We start from the raw sequence: 17,201 nt of genomic DNA, 5'->3' as shown, positions 1-17,201 counted from the left end.
ATTATTTTAGACACCATAACATCGTAATGTAAAAATATTTAATAGCATCCAAAACTAGAACATTAATTTAGTCAATCAAAACCAATTTATCGTAGAAAACGATTATTCTTGAATGTAAATTTCATTTAAGTTTTTCCAAAGCAGCTTCACGCATGCGCAGTAAGACACGAGTGACATTCTATTGTGGTCTATTTCCTTCATTATCGTTCCAGTCCTGCTCTTCTTCGCCATTCTCCTCTTCTCCAGGCTCCCCTCGGAAGCTGATACTTGTTAATAATACTCTCATAGCGGTCATTAGGGTCTCAACACTTTGCCCAATGTCTGATCCTCCTCGTAAAGGCCTGGGTCCTCCTTCAGCGCCTTCTACTTCCTGGGCTACCTGTCTGTCTCCTGGCCGAAAATATTCGGGGTCGTTAGGGGCCTGGTAAAAATACAAGAATATAAGAACAATATTTACATAAGACACTTGGTTAAGGAACGAAGAACGGTGCTGACAAAGAGAAACGCAGGCTCTAGGGACAAGGCTGAAGAACAAATACTTGTTACGCGCATGCGCAAATGGCAGTGAGCAATATCGGAGAGCCCGGAGAAAAACCCTCGAAGTACAGAAGAGAACGAGCAAAGAACTCCACTCACATACGACACCGAGACCGACAGGATTCGAACCCAGGTCCCATTGAGAGGTGACGCATTAGCAGCGTACGGCACCCATACTTCCCTATATTTCCCTATATCTTAATTTTTACCACAATTGTAAATTTTCTCGCGCGCTGATTGGTTAAAAAACGTCGTAAATAAGAGGCCATACCAACAAATGGCGTCATGCAAGATTTCGTGCAGTCTATTTCCTAGAGTTTTGTAGTAAAAAACAAATTTACGATGGTTTAGCGTGGTATGTCCTCTTATTTACCACGATATGACGCCAAACGTTGGTCAAAATTAGTTATGGACCCACTCGGCTTACGCCTCGTGAGTCCATAACATTTTGACCAACTTTTGACGTCATATCGTGGTAAATAAGAGGACATACCACGCTAAACCATCGTAAATTTGTTAAATTTACATTACAGTATCTTTCTTAAGGGCATTGCGATCGAAAAGAAAATTGGATAGTTTAAGCCTAAAATAGTGTTAAGCACACTATTAGTGGTTTAATAGGAGTACATATCTCAAAGTAAGTTACCAGACACGAGCCTTGTTACTAAACAATGCTATATTGATATGGGAAAGAAATACTAGTGGTTTTGAAGTGGGTTACCTGTGCATTGTACGACGGAAGAAGTGAGCGGAAGAAGAGTGACAACGGGCTGTGTTCCTCAGTACGTCTGGTGGGCCTATAGAATACATATTACAAGAATTGAATTCTTTCTCGTGTAAAACGATAGTATAGACTCTTGTAGCACGTCAGAATGCAGCTCTATTTGGAGGACATGACAATAGGTTTGCAATTCTCAGGAGATCGAAATTCTTTTGTTTTGTTCTCGAAATTGAGCTACTTTGACGTCACATGCAAGGGTGTATTTTTCCTGCCTTCTAACATGGCTGCTGTCGCGTGATAGTGCAAAACCTCTATTCTTAGATTGCACGTTACGTCATCGCATCCTCTCGGGGGAGCGTTTGTGCCATTTAACAAAGATTTGTCATTAGTATGCATTTTTAAGAGCACCACAATGGCCGCCATGCTTTTGTCTTTTAACTCTCTTGGGAATGCTTGCAACTCATCAATAGATTCAAATATGCAGCCAGACTCACCTCTGAGGCCTGGAGTAGGAAGACACAGAATCCGCAGGGGGGAGGGGATCGTAGGACATCAATGGAACATCTTGTAAATCCTAGAAAAGGCAATAAAACAAATGGAGAATCAAAAACATTAAACGGACCACGGTAAATACCTTACCCTCGTTGCACTGATGAAGTCATCGTGATATGCATCATACATGACCTTTTACATACACGACATGCCGGCTAAAGGTCATCTTAGTAAATTTACTTCTTTTTTTCACTCACGCATGTAACGGTTCACTTATTGTGATTCTTTATCACTGACGATGGCCTTAGGACAGCCGAACCATGTCTAAATTTGATCAAAATCCGTATTAAATTCAAACCCCGTATTGCTGGTTTTCAATCATTCCCAAGGGAGTGAAATAACAAAAGAAACGGTGGCGATGTTGGATGATACGACTTTTTTGTTAAATTCATCCAACATGGCGACTATGACGTCATGTGCAAACGAAGAATTGCTGAATACTCCAGTTTCGAGTTCTTCGTAGCTCAGGGATAGCCTCGGATTTGTGAAAAATATTCACGTGTTCCAGTCAAGGTCCGTCGAGTTTCAAAGTGTTTGTATTGTTGAAGTTGTGCATTCTTTACTTTACCGTTGGTATTTGTGAATATTTAGACACTGATACGAGGCTAACCCTAAGTAAATGAGCCTGTGATCAAGGAACACAGCGGTATTGTACGAATTCGAAAACGATCTATATTATATTGAAGCATTAAAGCATTATTACCATCGGTAGAGAAGCAGTTGCATCCTTGATGTCTGGAAAAAAAAGTTAACATGATTTTGTTAGGATATTTATCTTCATAGCACCAGGCATGACATTGTAATATTGATTTTGATATCAAAATCAAAGTTAGTAAAGAAGTATGCGTACCGCGTTCAGCCAAAGAAAGCGGTTTTTTTTGGTATTTTTTTTTATCAACTTACCTGACATGATGATGTGTCTATAGATTGACCTCGGTGTTCCACGGTATCTTATTGCACGCCTGCGAGGATAAACAACTCCACGTGATATTTAAACGCGGGTGTACAATAACAGAAAACAGATACTGTAAAAATGCGGCAAAATTAAATACAAACAGCCGCCATGTGGGATTCCTAGAGTACCTTTCAGGCGCGGTTTCAGGATATTTAAAAGGGGTGATTGTTACAGGGCACCTCGCGCCAATACCACAGGAAACCCATAAAAGTCTCAAATTGAAGGAAATTTAAGAATTTTAATTTAACCGAGTGAAAGTTCAGGATAAACGTTTTCGGTTATAAACAAATATTTAATCTGTGCAAAAGGGGGCTTGAGGGGGGGAGGGAGCGGGGCGGTGAATAGCCACCTCCTCATTACCCCTGGATCAGTTTCTGGCTTTTCATAACAAAGCCTATCGCAGTTCCCCTGAGATTCCCAAAAGTTCTACAACTTTCTTGTTTTCGTCAAGTCTACTGCACGTGGTTACTTACTTTCGCGCGCAGTCTTGAACATAAGGATCTTTAGTGTCTACTCTTTGTAACACCTTCCTGGCATTCCCAACCAGCCAATCAATAACCTAAGAAAACGCACTGTCGTTAGAAAACCTCAATATCTTGATAGAAGAGAATATTAGGTGAGCTTACTTCATATTCTCTTGCTTGATATATAAAAAAAAAATAATTAAAAGCAAAACTTTTTCGAGTTGGAAAGATTTAATTGCCGATGAAAGACGTTAGGATCCTTTGGGTAAACAGTTAATGAGACTAATATTATGCAAATTGCAGTTTTGCAGCTCTATAACATTCATTCTGGTCATCGAGCAAAGCATTTTGTCGCTCTTCGTGTATATGTATGTATGCAAACACTAATGTCTCAAACGTTCACGATATTAACTACCCAGAATACCCCTCGGTCTTAGCCTCGATGATTGAACCTTTTGAACCCGACGTTTTTTAAATAGACTTAATCCACTGTTATCATTCCCTAGAGCATCATTTCTTTGTCTAACGGTTGCGCACGAGAATATGAATGTAACTCAAAAGAAGAATCTTATTCGCAAGTTAATGACATATGGTCTAAAATGGGCAAAACGTTGGTTTGGTCCATTTAGTGCATGGTATAGTTAGTTACCTGAGGATCCTTCCACACGTGATGTGTTCTGCCTACATAAAGCATTACCAGTTGATGTAAGGCAATAGACTCGCTGGAAGAAAAAAAAACCAGAATACAAGAACAGTATTTATTAGTAATAACGAATCCCCCAGTGGTAATACCACTGCATACACGTTAGTTTGTCAGCAAACATACTTTGTTATCATATTCGTCTTGGACAATAAATAGGATCATGGAATTCATTTTAGCATAGTTAATAGAGGGGAATGGTTAGGAAACCTATTGTTATCAGGCCTTTCGCTTGTGAGGTTGAACCGGTCTTGACCGTGCAATATGTTTGATTTATGCTCATCCGAAATTGCAAAATAAGCAAACATAAACTTTGTCTACGGGACTATTGTAAGGAATATTCAAATATCTCTTAAAAATCTTTAAGTAATTTGAACTAGCAGCCAAAAGAAAGATTTTGGTCTGTTCACTCAGCCATTGCCAACAATGGTAAAACAATGGTAAAACAAAGGATTGTGCATGGTCACGCTTGAAAAAAGTGAACAATAACCTATAACAATAGAATTTCCTAGCTATTTCGAAGTTGAGAAAATATTGGGTCGAGTTTGCATTGCAGTGTATTGTGGGATTGTTTTGAGGGGACGAAATAAGCCTTTTCACATTTTAAGAATCGATTCCACTGCGCATGCGATTTTATCCTGAATTTCTCACCTTCTTTTGTTCAAACCTTCTTTTGTTCTTGATTAAACAAAAGAGAGAGAAATTCGGGATAAAATCGCATGCGCAGTGGAATCGATTCTTAAACTATGAAAAGGCTTATAGACGCCATTGGAAATCTGTGCCCTCAAACATTCCCACAATGCACTACTTCGTCAACTGGATCCAGTTTTATCCTCAACCTCAGAATTGTTGATATAATAATCACCTTGTCTTTGCATCCACGAAATAGAATTTGTGGCTTGCTATGGAAGGATCTAACGACACACCACACTTATCCATCAATGGCACCAAAACCTGACAAGAAATAATAAAACTTCCTGAATTTTAAACTCAAAACCTGGCTAAATTCTCGTTTTCCCTATTCCTGGTCACTTTCAATGATCTCTTATAATTTTAAAGATAATATTTTATAAAAATTTATCTATATTAGTAAGAGTGCGTATACATCAACCAAGATCAATGAAACAAATTCTAAAACAAATACACAAATCACATTTTTGGCGCTGAATATAATAGGATTGTGACGAACTCTGAAGTATTAGTTTCTTGTTCACTTCTGATCACACACACACGCGCGCGTATAAAGTAAAATATCTGCTTTTAAAGAGAAAAATAGGAAATTTGTGTAGGTTCTATTGTTTTTAATAAGTGCAAAACATATAGAACTTTGCAGCACTTTGAAATGCAGCTCAATCTGGGGAACAAAACAATAGGTTACAATTCTCAGGAGATTGGAATCCTTTTGTTTTGTCCCCCAGATCGAGCTTCTTTGACGTCACATGGAAGGTACATCCGTGAAACAGCACACAAACTAAATAGCACTAAACACATCTAATTCTCTTGTTTTCAATTGTTTCATTGGTGCTATTTTGTACTAATTAGTTAGTACTATTTCACGAATACATGGTTTGAACTCTACTCAATCGTGATTGGCTAATTTGTATGACAACTTGACTGGGTTGCCTTAGTTGGTGTAGTCGCACTGTGTTAATTATATATTTACTTACTGATGGAAACATGATGAGAGAGTTTTGGAGCTGCAACGACGAACAATATTCATTCGTTAGACATGCGCAAAAAGATGAAATGGAACACTCTGTATGTGAATAAAAAGGTCGAAGAGATACGAAACAGAAAAAGAAAAAAAAAATGCACGAAAATACGAATAAACACACAAACGAACGAAAAAAACAAAAGACCAAACTAAACAAAACAAAAACAAAAACAAAAAAACAAAACAAAACAAAACAAAAAACGAACGACCAAATATAATAAAATAAAAGATACATCCTTAGCATTGTATCTAATAAATAGTCTATTCTCTCATTCAGTAGATATAGCTATTTCCTACATTTTCGTTTGTACACTTTTAGAAATACCAGTATGAAATCCTATTGACTTTTAACGGCCTATCTACCAATTCCGTAAACGAGGCTAAAAAAAGTAAAAAATGAGTCTGTGATCATCACGAACAGCGGTATGTATTGTAAGAGAAGGAGCATTTGATTACCATTTCATCTGCTCTCCTTGTATCGTCTTTGTCTTTGCTCAGATGAAACAAAGCAAGTGGCACCGACAAAGCAAAGTTCGGCAGTTGAGATAAATTTCTGTGACTCTGAAATTAAAAATGTGGAAAATGCTTAATATAGGTACAAAGCATCAAGAAGACTAACAACGAACTATAGGAGAGCCTCTTATGGGGAGTAATAGTTGTAAAATAAGTTTATTTGGCTAACAGAATTGTGGGGATGGATAGACCATTTGCGCATCTAAAGAAATCTAGAACAACCATTTTTGACTGGGAAAAAAACAGAAATTTGCCACTTGACTTTGTATTTCAATGTCATCGTGGTACCTCACCTCCCATTCGTCGTACATGCGCACTAGGTACGAATACTGGTCTGACGTCACAGCATAGAAGTCAATCATGAGAAGAGTACACAGAGGATCGTTCTCAGGGTCCAGACTGACGAAAAATCAGAACGTTGGATTAGCAGAAAAAAGTTTGAAGTGTGTCTTCTATGAAAACCAACAGTTCTTAGTTTTAACCGGCTTCAAACCTTCACACTTTTATCGAACAACCTCTGGGCCGATCAAAGTTAAGCCTAGGCTCGATTTCCAGCCATAGTGGTTTTGGTGCGCCCGTGATCCTCTCCCCACTGAGCTGGGGGAGCGGGTAATGGGGTAGGGGGTAGGGGGTATGTGGGGTGGGGGGTGGGGGAGGCTTGGCGCAAACGACAATCTCACGGCTGAACCAAGCCTAAGTTTAGTCTTGTTTAATACTTGACAGATGGCGGTAATAGTGAGCGCGACAGTAATCTATCAAGCATTCTGATTGGGTGACCAGTGATCTCGCGTGTGATTGGTGTGATGGATGTCACTTGATGTTTCACAGTCTACGAAATTAACTTTAAGCAAAATTCCTACATAGGTAAACAATATTCAGCTGTACCTGAGAAGAAGTTTACATAATTCGAGTGCAGTTCGATGACAACCTGCGCAAAATAGGATCAAAATTAGTTTCTCTCGTGTTATCTATATAACATGAACTTGCAATAGTCTATGACGTGGAGGTAAACCAATGTGTTGAAGAAGCAAGGCGAGGGGGAAAAGGAAGCAAGAAGAAAGCAAGCAAACAGGCAGGCGGTCGAGCAAGCGAGCGGTCGAGCAAGCGAGCAAGCGAGCAAGCGAGCAAGCAAGCATGAAAGAAAAAGAAGATAAGATAACAGTTTGACCTATCGTAGGAAAGATCCCAAGAAAGTCAACAAAATACACGGAATCAACGCTGCAAAGTACCACTTTGGACATCAGAAATTGGTCTTTCGATTTGGATAATTCACCGAAACTCTTTGCAGCATCAGTTGAGTAGTTTTTGTTTGACGAATGGGCCGATGTAAGGAAAGTCGACGATCAATGGCAGGCCAGTTACATTTAGAAAAGTTAAAAATAGTTTCACGATGAGAGTTAATCCATCGGTAGCATTCCAGTATAAAGTAGTATCTATTTAGCTCACCTTTTTGGCCAACGAATATCAATTGTCGAAAAAGAGCGATGAAGAAAGGCCTGTAAAGCAATGATACACATTAGATGCGTGGTGCTACTTCCTTAATGTACTTATGACCTTAAGCCCTGAAAAACTGGGCTGATTAAAGTCAGGGCATAGCTAACTCACAGATAGAACCCTGAAACAACCTCTGGGCTGATCTAAGTCATGGCAAGGCTTACTCACAGATAGAACCCTGAAACAACCTCTGGGCTGATCTAAGTCATGGCAAGGCTTACTCACAGATAGAACCCTGAAACAACCTCTGGGCTGATCTAAGTCAGGGCATGGCTAACTCACAGATAGAACCCTGAAACAACCTCTGGGCTGATCTAAGTCATGGCAAGGCTTACTCACAGATCAAACCCTGAAACAACCTCTGGGCTGATCTAAGTCATGGCAAGGCTTACTCACAGATAGAACCCTGAAACAACCTCTGGGCTGATCTAAGTCAGGGCATGGCTAACTCACAGATAGAACCCTGAAACAACCTCTGGGCTGATCTAAGTCAGGGCATGGCTAACTCACAGATAGAACCCTGAAATAACCTCTGGGCTGATCTAAGTCATGGCAAGGCTTACTCACAGATCAAACCCTGAAACAACCTCTGGGCTGATCTAAGTCATGGCAAGGCTTACTCACAGATCAAACCCTGAAACAACCTCTGGGCTGATCTAAGTCAGGGCATGGCTAACTCACAGATAGAACCCTGAAACAACCTCTGGGCTGATCTAAGTCATGGCAAGGCTTACTCACAGATTGAACCCTGAAACAACCTCTGGGCTGATCTAAGTCATGGCAAGGCTTACTCACAGATCAAATTGAAATTTAGCGTGTTGGGTTTTCGGGAGGAAGGAAAAACGGAGAACCCGTAGAAAACCCCTCCGAATCAAGGGAGAGACCTAAGAAACTCTACTCCTGTTTGATGCCGAGCTTACCATTTAAACAAATCCATCCGGTTGGAAATTTATTCGCTAATGGAAAGAAAAGAGCGGGAATGGTACACGCGTCTACCGAAAGAACCAAAAAGAGCGGGAAAATTAGATTACCTCAATCGGAAGACCTAGTTTTCAGGAAGACCTAGTTTTTCCGGGAAAATGTTAAGCACCCCAGAAAATTGAACCCGAGACCCTAGAGGTGAGAGGCGAATGTACTATACTGATAAACCACCCATTGTTCCCTAAATCAAAGATCGCCGATGTGGGCGACCTTCTTTAATCTCATCAAGTCCAGTCTGTCATAATTGATCAGACCAGTGACGTAGGCTATTGCAGCTGTTCAACACATCTATCATAGGCAGCTTGTTACCTGTTCTCTGCTCTGGAGTAGTCCAGGCGACTCGTGCCTTGTGAAAGGCTAAATAACGTGTGAAAACTGCATTCAAAACAGTACAAAGCTCTTTCTGGAAGCAAGAGAATGGAAGATAGATATATCATATCAATATTGTGGTTTCACAAATCAGTGGGCTCATTAGAATAAAACTGTACCATACTCTACCATACGGATACACCCTGTCCGTGACTATAATGGTACCGTCTTTTGACTTCTGAGTGAATATTACTAGCAAACCTAACGCGTTGTGACTGGGTGAGCCTATCAGGCTCTCCATTCTCTAGCGGCATGGAGCAGATTTTGTACGTAAAGCTCCTCCTTGTACGGACGTGTCGCTCCCTGACTGCGATGGCTCAAACCGACCAAATGCACGCTCGTGTTTTTTCTTTTAATGAAATATGACGTCAAAATTATGCACGAGTGATGACGTCACCACACCTATTAGAAAACAATCCATTTCACCTATTGGTTTTATGCATGAGCATAAAACATAAGTATAAAACCTCTTAAAGACTTTAGTCCTTTCCATAGCAACTGTGGCTGGTACATAGGTAATCCCCCCCCCCCCCCCCCTTTATCCCCAAGGGCTACCGAGTCCTTACCGACCAAGTCTGCTGCCATCTGGTAATCCTCTCCCATCTTGCAGATTTCGCTGAGCTGCAGTAACGAGTCAATGTGGAATGGATGCGAATGTAGAATAGCCTATTGTGGGGGAAAACAGACTTTAGTTGTGCTATTAAAGCGTAAACCTTTATAAATCGTTTTCATTCTCAACGTTAAGTTAATATAATCAAGGAAAGTGAAACTTGCCTATGGAAGAGTGAAGGATATAGTTGCTCTGTATTCTTATAGGATGAAACACAGTGCTTCTTTTAACCCAGGTGTATGAGAGAGCATTACTTTATATTTTAAGGGGTGATCTAGCAAAATTCTTATGGTTAACATTAGTTTGGACAATCCAGATCATCTAACGTGAGTAGAGTTGGTTCTCTCCTGTGCTTCGAGGTTTTTTCTCTAAGCTTTCAGGTTTTCTCCCTTCCGCACAATCGACTTCTAATTCCCATGGACCCATCTCAAAATTATCTTGGATGCTAGCCTAACATGAAAACACAGAAGAAATTACATTTTTTCTCCGTAATGTGTAAGTAGCATTTCGTTTGTATTTCCATGTTAGCCTCGCATCCAAGATAATTTTGCTAAGGGTCCTTTCGATCTGCCGTAAACGAGAAGCGCGCGCGTCGCCACACGTGGTTCCCATTGTCATGCATTTGACCACAGGTAACCCAGGCTATCCACTTTTAGGAAAGAGAAGTGGAGAGGGTACCTAAAATCGCTAAGAAAACGCTTAAAATTGAAACTTTTAATACGAGAGTGTAAGTACACTTCTTTTTTTTTTTTTAATATATACTCGAATTTCTATCTTCAAAATCTTAGCGAAACCTACCAAATTTTAGCAAAATCTATTTACTACTTACTTTTAGAAAATAATAAAAGTAGGTAGCCTGGGTTACCTGTGGTTCTTACCACAAAATAATTCCAAATACAAAGAGAAATGGGTAATCATAGGTGATACTTACTGATATGTTATTAGGATCAAGCGATTCTACTGCATCTAGAAATAGAAACTGGATCTTTTGGTAGGCTTGAGAGTGTTCAAAGACAAAGTAATTGAACCTGGATTACAAAAGATTTTACACAATAACAGTTTTACAGTTTATCTCAGTCAGTGACGAGAGATAAATGTTTATACCTCTTTAAAAAAACCTTCAAATTTGAAATTATTTTGAAACAACCTCTATGAGGCCTTGGAGTAAAGGAAAGGGCGGGGGACGCAAAGAGGGCATTTGAGAAAGAAAGCCTAGTTGCGGCTTCGTAGTTGCCTTTTAGGTGATGATGTTGGTGAGGTTCAGTCGATTGTAGCTAAGGAAGCGAAAATGTACCATCTCTAGATCAGTCCCTATAGTAAGATTTTCAGAAGTTAAAGTTATCCAGAGGCGACACACTATCACACGCACATACAGTGCTTCTTTCAACCCAGGCATATGATTAATGTATACACGTAACATCACACAACAAGACAATCAAACACTACAACCAAAGACGTTATCGCCTATCGCCCTTCTGACAATATTCACAGTATTGATTCTTTCCCCATTGCTCTTATAGAAATTATTGCAAGCTAGTTTTCACATAGAAGTACAAGGAACAACAAATAACCATAAATGCATCCTCATACGTCACAGCGTTAGCATATGACATGGAAAAACCTTCACAACTTCAAGAAGCCGCACTCAAACTATGTAATTTTTTCGGGTTATTCAACATCTTACCCCATGTAGAATCAATACTGAGAATATTGTCAGAAGGGTGATGGGCAATTTAACATAGCCTTGGCTCTTTTTTGCTCTATGGACTTCCTATGGTGAGGACAAAAAAGACGAAGGGGAAGGGGGAGTGGAGGGAGAAAGAAGAAGAGGAGTTGCCTACTCCTCTCGTTCATAGTTCTTCTCTGCCATAAAATTTAACACAGGAATCCCAAGAGAGAAAATATGGGGTAGCTTGCGGAGGGGGGTAGCCTGTGGAGGGTGGTAACGTAAACATACCCATTCTTGGATTCCACTAGTGACATACTGAGACCTATGAATATAACGGAAAAACACAGTAATTAAAGCAAACAGCAGAGTTCGGATATAAAATCACTTCTATAGATTGTGCATAATCAGGAACAAGAAAAAATGAACTGAGAAGAAATTCCCACGCCCCATCGTGATGCTATTTTGTTGTGTGCAATGTTGCGTGCAATGTTGCGTACAATGCTGGACTGTGTGTCTTACGCTTTAGAATCATCCATTTAGACGTTTGTTTTTCTGCACGCGTGGTTTCTTGTGTTTTTCAAAAAAAGCATGAGCAAACAGCGAGGAGCGCGCGCAGTATTCGCGTGCAGAAAAACAAACGATGGGAAATGTGGTTCTAAAAATAGCATCAAACGGTGACTATGATGGTCACAAGCATAACTACCAGAGATTCATTCTCTTAGTTCATTTTCTCACAGATTCGTAGTCCAACATTAGGTTTTACTGTATCTTCCTATAGCCGTCAACCATGTATCGTAACTATGATGGTCACAAGCATGACTACAGGAGATTCCTTCTCTTAGTTCATTTTCTCACAGATTCGTAGTCCAACATTAGGTTTTACTGTATCTTCCCATAGCCGTCGACCAAGGATCGTTATTTGATGATTTAATCAAAAACAAAAGAAAGCCACTAGATGTTACAGAACTATTGCAATAATTCAATACCTGATTTGGACATGTTCGGCCATGTTTCTTTTGGGGTTACCAGTCTAAAACAATATTAAGATGGTAAGATTATTCCTGTTGCATCAAAAAAAAGTTAAGCAATTTTACGTTAAACATACGAGGAGGTGCTGCTCAAGTTTCAGTCCCGAGTCACAGAGACTTATGGCAGGAGCAAGGAGTTGATTTTTGTGGAGGGAGAAAAAACGTGAGCAGCGTTCATAAATTTCTCAACCCCTTTTGACATAGGTGTACAAAGGACTGAGAGAAGTAAGATTTACTTCAAATCTGATAATACGTACAAAGAACTACGCTGATAAACTCTTCTATGCGCTCTCTTCTGTCTGTAATAACAATAACATGAGGTAAGAATATCGGTAAATAAGGCAACAAAGGAAAATATAATCAAAAAAAAATTTTTTTGATAGCAAAAAACTTTGGAAAAAAACTTTTTATGATTGACTTACCTGCTCTCGTTTCTTACGATGTTCGACCCAAACCTTTTTTTCATTTCATTTTCTGCATTTAGATTCCTACCAAAATTTCAAATAGATCAAAATATCAACAAATCTCCAATAATACTACAGTTGCAAACTTAGTACTGCGGTTAAACTTGAGACGGGATCACCATTTAACGTGGTCATCAGAGACACGACGAAAGTCTAACCATTTTCAGATATTTTTAGAGGAAAAGCAGCACTTTCTACTCAGATATTGTAAGACCCTGAAAGTGAGTCTGGCTGCAGATGCTTGAACCCACGACCTCCCGCACAACAGACCAGAGCCCAACCAACTGAGAGAACCAGGTGTTCAGGCAACAGGGCCGGGTTGTTCAAAGCTGGATTAGCGCTTATCCAGGATTAACTCTATAGGTCTTATTAAGAGTTAACCCAGGATTAGCACTAATCGGGCTTTGAACAACTGGGCCCAGAACAAGTAAGCAATAGGTACTATTGGTAAGACCCCAATTTTTTTCTTGGCTGACAGATTATTTTTACTCCTCTAAACAATAACACCCTACTGACATGACACCCTATAACACCCTACAGTCAATGTACTCACATCCTATCCTCACTGACCTGACACGCTACAGTCAGTGTACTCACATCCTATCCTCACTGAACTGACACCCTACCTTGGACCACATAATAACACCCTACTGACATGACACCCTATGACACCCTACAGTCAATGTACTCACATCCTATCCTCACTGACCTGACACACTACAGTCAGTGTACTCACATCCTATCCTCACTGAACTGACACCCTACCTTGGACCACATAATAACACCCTACTGACATGACACCCTATGACACCCTACAGTCAGTGTACTCACATCCTATCCTCACTGACCTGACATGCTACCTTGAACCACATGATTAGTCAATGTTTTACCTATTTTCGACTCCTAATAGACCCTTGGTGTCCAGCACTGAAGATGTTGACTCTGTCGTTGCTGCATTATCTGTATAATGTACCAGATGGGCTATGTTATTTGTAATATACTCCAGTTTCAAGTTCTCTGTTGCCCAGGGTTAGCCTTGAATTTGTGCAGAATATTCATCTGTTCCATTGAACGTCCATGGAATATCAAAGTGTTTGTATTGTTGAAGTTGTGCATTCTTTACTTTACCGTTGGTATTTGTGAATATTTAGACACTGATATGAGGCTAACCCTGAGAAAATGAGTCTGTAATCAAGGAACGCAGCGGTAATTTGGAACTCGAAAATGGTCTATTTATGTAGTTTTTAGTTTTTATTATATAGTATAGCAGGATTGGGCTTCCTGTGTGTTACTAGTCACAGGAACCCCACTACACTAGATAGATATAGGTGCCTTTATTTAAAGAGAGTAAAATCCTTTCAGTAAATAATACAGTTACTAACTGTTATCACTAGCATCCAAATGATTTCGAAATTATTAAAAGGGATGGGATTCCTGTGGCAAAAAAAAATAACACAGGAAGCCCAGTAAGATTAAGGAATGTCATCCTTAAATTTTGCTACTATCGTCGTGTACAGAATAACGAAGTACGTCATAGGTTTCTCAACACACAAGTGGGACTTCCCATACACGACGATGCAACCTCAATTTTCACTAAAAATCTCAAAAAGGAATACAAGTACATTATTATGATTAACTTAAAATCTCTCACCTGTAACTGTAAGAGTTTGTGTTATTCCGAGCATATCATTGACTTCACGGATTGTTGCATCAATATCCTCTTCATCCTTGAATATAAGAATCACAAACATTTCATGCATCTCTAGATTTATACAAGGACATACCGCTGGAGTGGAGCATTGGGAGAGTGGGGCGGGAGTGGGTAGGGGGAGTGGTGTGGGGTTGCAAGGGGTAGAGCAAAGTAAAATGTAAAATACTCCAGTTTTTAATTCTCTGTTACCTCAAAGCTAGATTTGATTTCTGTGTGTATGGAATTATTTCGAATTATTCATCCATTTCAATGAAAGTGCATTGAATTTCTAGGTGTTTGTATTGATTGAAGTTGTATATTATATTGTTTTATTTCATTAGCTTTGCTAAGAATAAATGTAACAAATTAATAGGAACAGAATTAAGAGGTAGCTATATGGTTACTCCTAACAAGGTAGCCAATTATTGTAGGCATTCATTGCTTTACCATTAGTACAATATTTTGTGAATGCTTTGATTGAAATAAGGATATTGCTGCATAAATGAGGAACACAGCAGTTATTTGACTAATTCAAAAACAATCTATTATGATCTATATGGTATTGCTCATCAAAATTTGAGTACACACCTTGTTTGCATTTCTCTGTTCTTGTTCACCCTTATTCCCTTTTCCCTTCCGTTTCTTCTTTTTCTTCTTCTTCTGGCTTGACGCAGGAGATACTGTATCATTTTCCAATCTCTCTTTCTCTTCAGGTTCTTGTTTTTCCTCAGTGGTTTGTGATTCTTCATTTTCTTCAGGTTCATCACTTGACACATCGTTACCTTCATTCAACTACAAAATAAAATAAGATCCATATCAAAAACGAACGATTAAATTTTGTTTAAATTTGATTTGTAATTCTTCCAAGCTTTTGAACTAAATAGGTATTTTAACCAGATGTGGAGACAGGGTTGTCTAATAACCCTTATTTTTCAACTTATATTATCTTCTTGCTGTTAAAGCACATTGAGATTTTGTAGTGTGCTGTATAACAACTTTTATATTATTATTACTAACCCTTTTATCACACTTATTAGTCAAGTGATTTTACTTATTGCCGCCTTTTACTAAATTGGCCTGTGGTCGACTCCTGCTGTTTTCGGTGTCATGTGTGAGTAAAGTTATTTGTTGGTTTGCTCCTGTGTTTTGAGGGTTTTTCTCCAACATATTCTACAATATTTATCCCTTTACAAAAATCAACTTCCAAATTGAATTCTAATTTGATTAGGAATTGAGAGCCAGATTGGAAACAATTGCCTCTGTGCTATCTGTTATACTCTTGGAAACAAGACATTATTATTATTGTTGTTGTTTTATGGTACAATACTGAGCCCTGTATGGCCTGCTTGTACGAATGGTGAATAGCGCTATTCGACAGATAAATCTTATTTGGTGGATAAATTTATTGAATAACAGCATCGATTTATCCACTGGATAAGGATTGACCCATGAGATACTGCTATCCACCCTTCGTACAACTGGGCACATGACTCTAACCCAGGTTGCATTGATGAGAGGCCACATGGTGCATAAGCAGCACACTCCACATGCTTCCCTATACCAGTAGAAGTAATAACAACACCAGTTATAATTTAATAATTTTACATCACACTCGATCGTCACAAAATGTACAGAACTTTAATATTAATTTTTATGACAAGCAAGATTTTGGTGAACATTATATTAATCATGACATTTTGTGATGCAAGTACAGGACATTTTACTGTCATGGAAATGCTTTGATGGACAAGCATCAAAACCTATTTTATCGTAATGAGAAACGATTAGTACTTCCATACAGGGCGCACATGGTACAGTACATTAACCTTGATATTAAAGTGGCTTCTCATATGTAAGCTTATAGCAGATGAAAAATCTTAAACCACATTATTTAGGTAAAAAAACTTTCAAAGGAATATAAAGGACAGAAAAATACTAGCCAATAAAGCCCCATTTATAACTTATGAGTAATGAATGTAAATTATAGTTATATGTCCTATTATATTTTTTTGGCCTGTTATATAAGCTTAAGCTTAGTTAGATATAGTTAGTGCATATCAGTATAGCCTACCAAATCAAATGGATTAATCACCCCCTTGTTTTTCTTCTTTTTTCTTTGCGATTGCACAAGGTTGATCTCATCTTCATCCTCATCGTCAAGTTGAATATCAAGCTGTTCATCTCCCTGTAATTTCCTTAAAACTCGAGACGACATCTCCCTCTTTACAGAAAAACTTCAATTTTTTCAATTCGACTTTTTTTCCTTTCTTTTCCAAGTCAACACAAGACTTGGTAACCGCCCCTTTCGACTACTGAGGGGGGTAGGGTAGGTACCATTTGAAAATATTTTATATGAAAAGCGTGGATTTTCAGAGCGATAGAACAAAATAATAATAATAATAATAATAATAATAATAATAATAATAATAATAATAATAGCAAAACAAAAACAGTTGAGATATAGACAATCAAATGTCCAAATATCATATATTTTAAACTAAATCTAATATCATAAATTGCATTGCAAAATAAGAGAAAATATAGAATTAGAATATCTATTTCCTCAGCTCACAACAACTAAACCAGATGGAGGAAATGTAGGCGATGCTGTGTCTTCCTCAAATATCAACATTTTGAAACTGAAGGAGTCAGAATTTGATGACGTCACACTCATGGGCTATTTTTAGAACATCTATATACTCATTGAAATGAATATTCCGATTGTTTTTTGTTTAGCTTC

The 17,201-nt window shown here is 38.7% G+C and overlaps 1 protein-coding gene across 1 annotated transcript; it reads right to left on the bottom strand.

Moving 5' to 3' along the window:
- Positions 1–24: 24 nt before the first annotated feature.
- Positions 25–16,842, bottom strand: LOC116304724 (ribosome quality control complex subunit TCF25). The gene is made up of 24 exons (XM_031714500.2): positions 16,533–16,842; positions 15,050–15,253; positions 14,423–14,498; positions 13,662–13,731; positions 12,730–12,795; positions 12,565–12,606; positions 12,266–12,309; positions 11,568–11,601; positions 10,542–10,638; positions 9,567–9,666; positions 8,941–9,034; positions 7,603–7,652; positions 7,042–7,084; positions 6,450–6,555; positions 6,100–6,204; positions 5,597–5,626; positions 4,795–4,883; positions 3,879–3,951; positions 3,239–3,324; positions 2,714–2,772; positions 2,514–2,545; positions 1,753–1,832; positions 1,259–1,334; positions 25–421 (listed from the first exon to the last, which is right to left on the bottom strand). Exons 1-24 carry the CDS (start codon positions 16,674–16,676, stop codon positions 179–181), a joined length of 2,043 nt encoding a protein of 680 aa, XP_031570360.1. The 5' UTR covers positions 16,677–16,842; the 3' UTR covers positions 25–178.
- Positions 16,843–17,201: the final 359 nt, after the last annotated feature.

This window comes from Actinia tenebrosa, unplaced genomic scaffold (assembly GCF_029948245.1).
Source record: "Actinia tenebrosa isolate PJP-AT-01 unplaced genomic scaffold, QUT_ActTen_1.0 PGA_scaffold2__45_contigs__length_23673736, whole genome shotgun sequence".
In the NCBI taxonomy this organism is placed as follows: Eukaryota; Metazoa; Cnidaria; class Anthozoa; order Actiniaria; family Actiniidae; genus Actinia; species Actinia tenebrosa.
The sequence above is the reverse complement of the archived record's forward strand: the minus strand, read 5'-3'. Positions and strand labels throughout refer to the sequence as shown.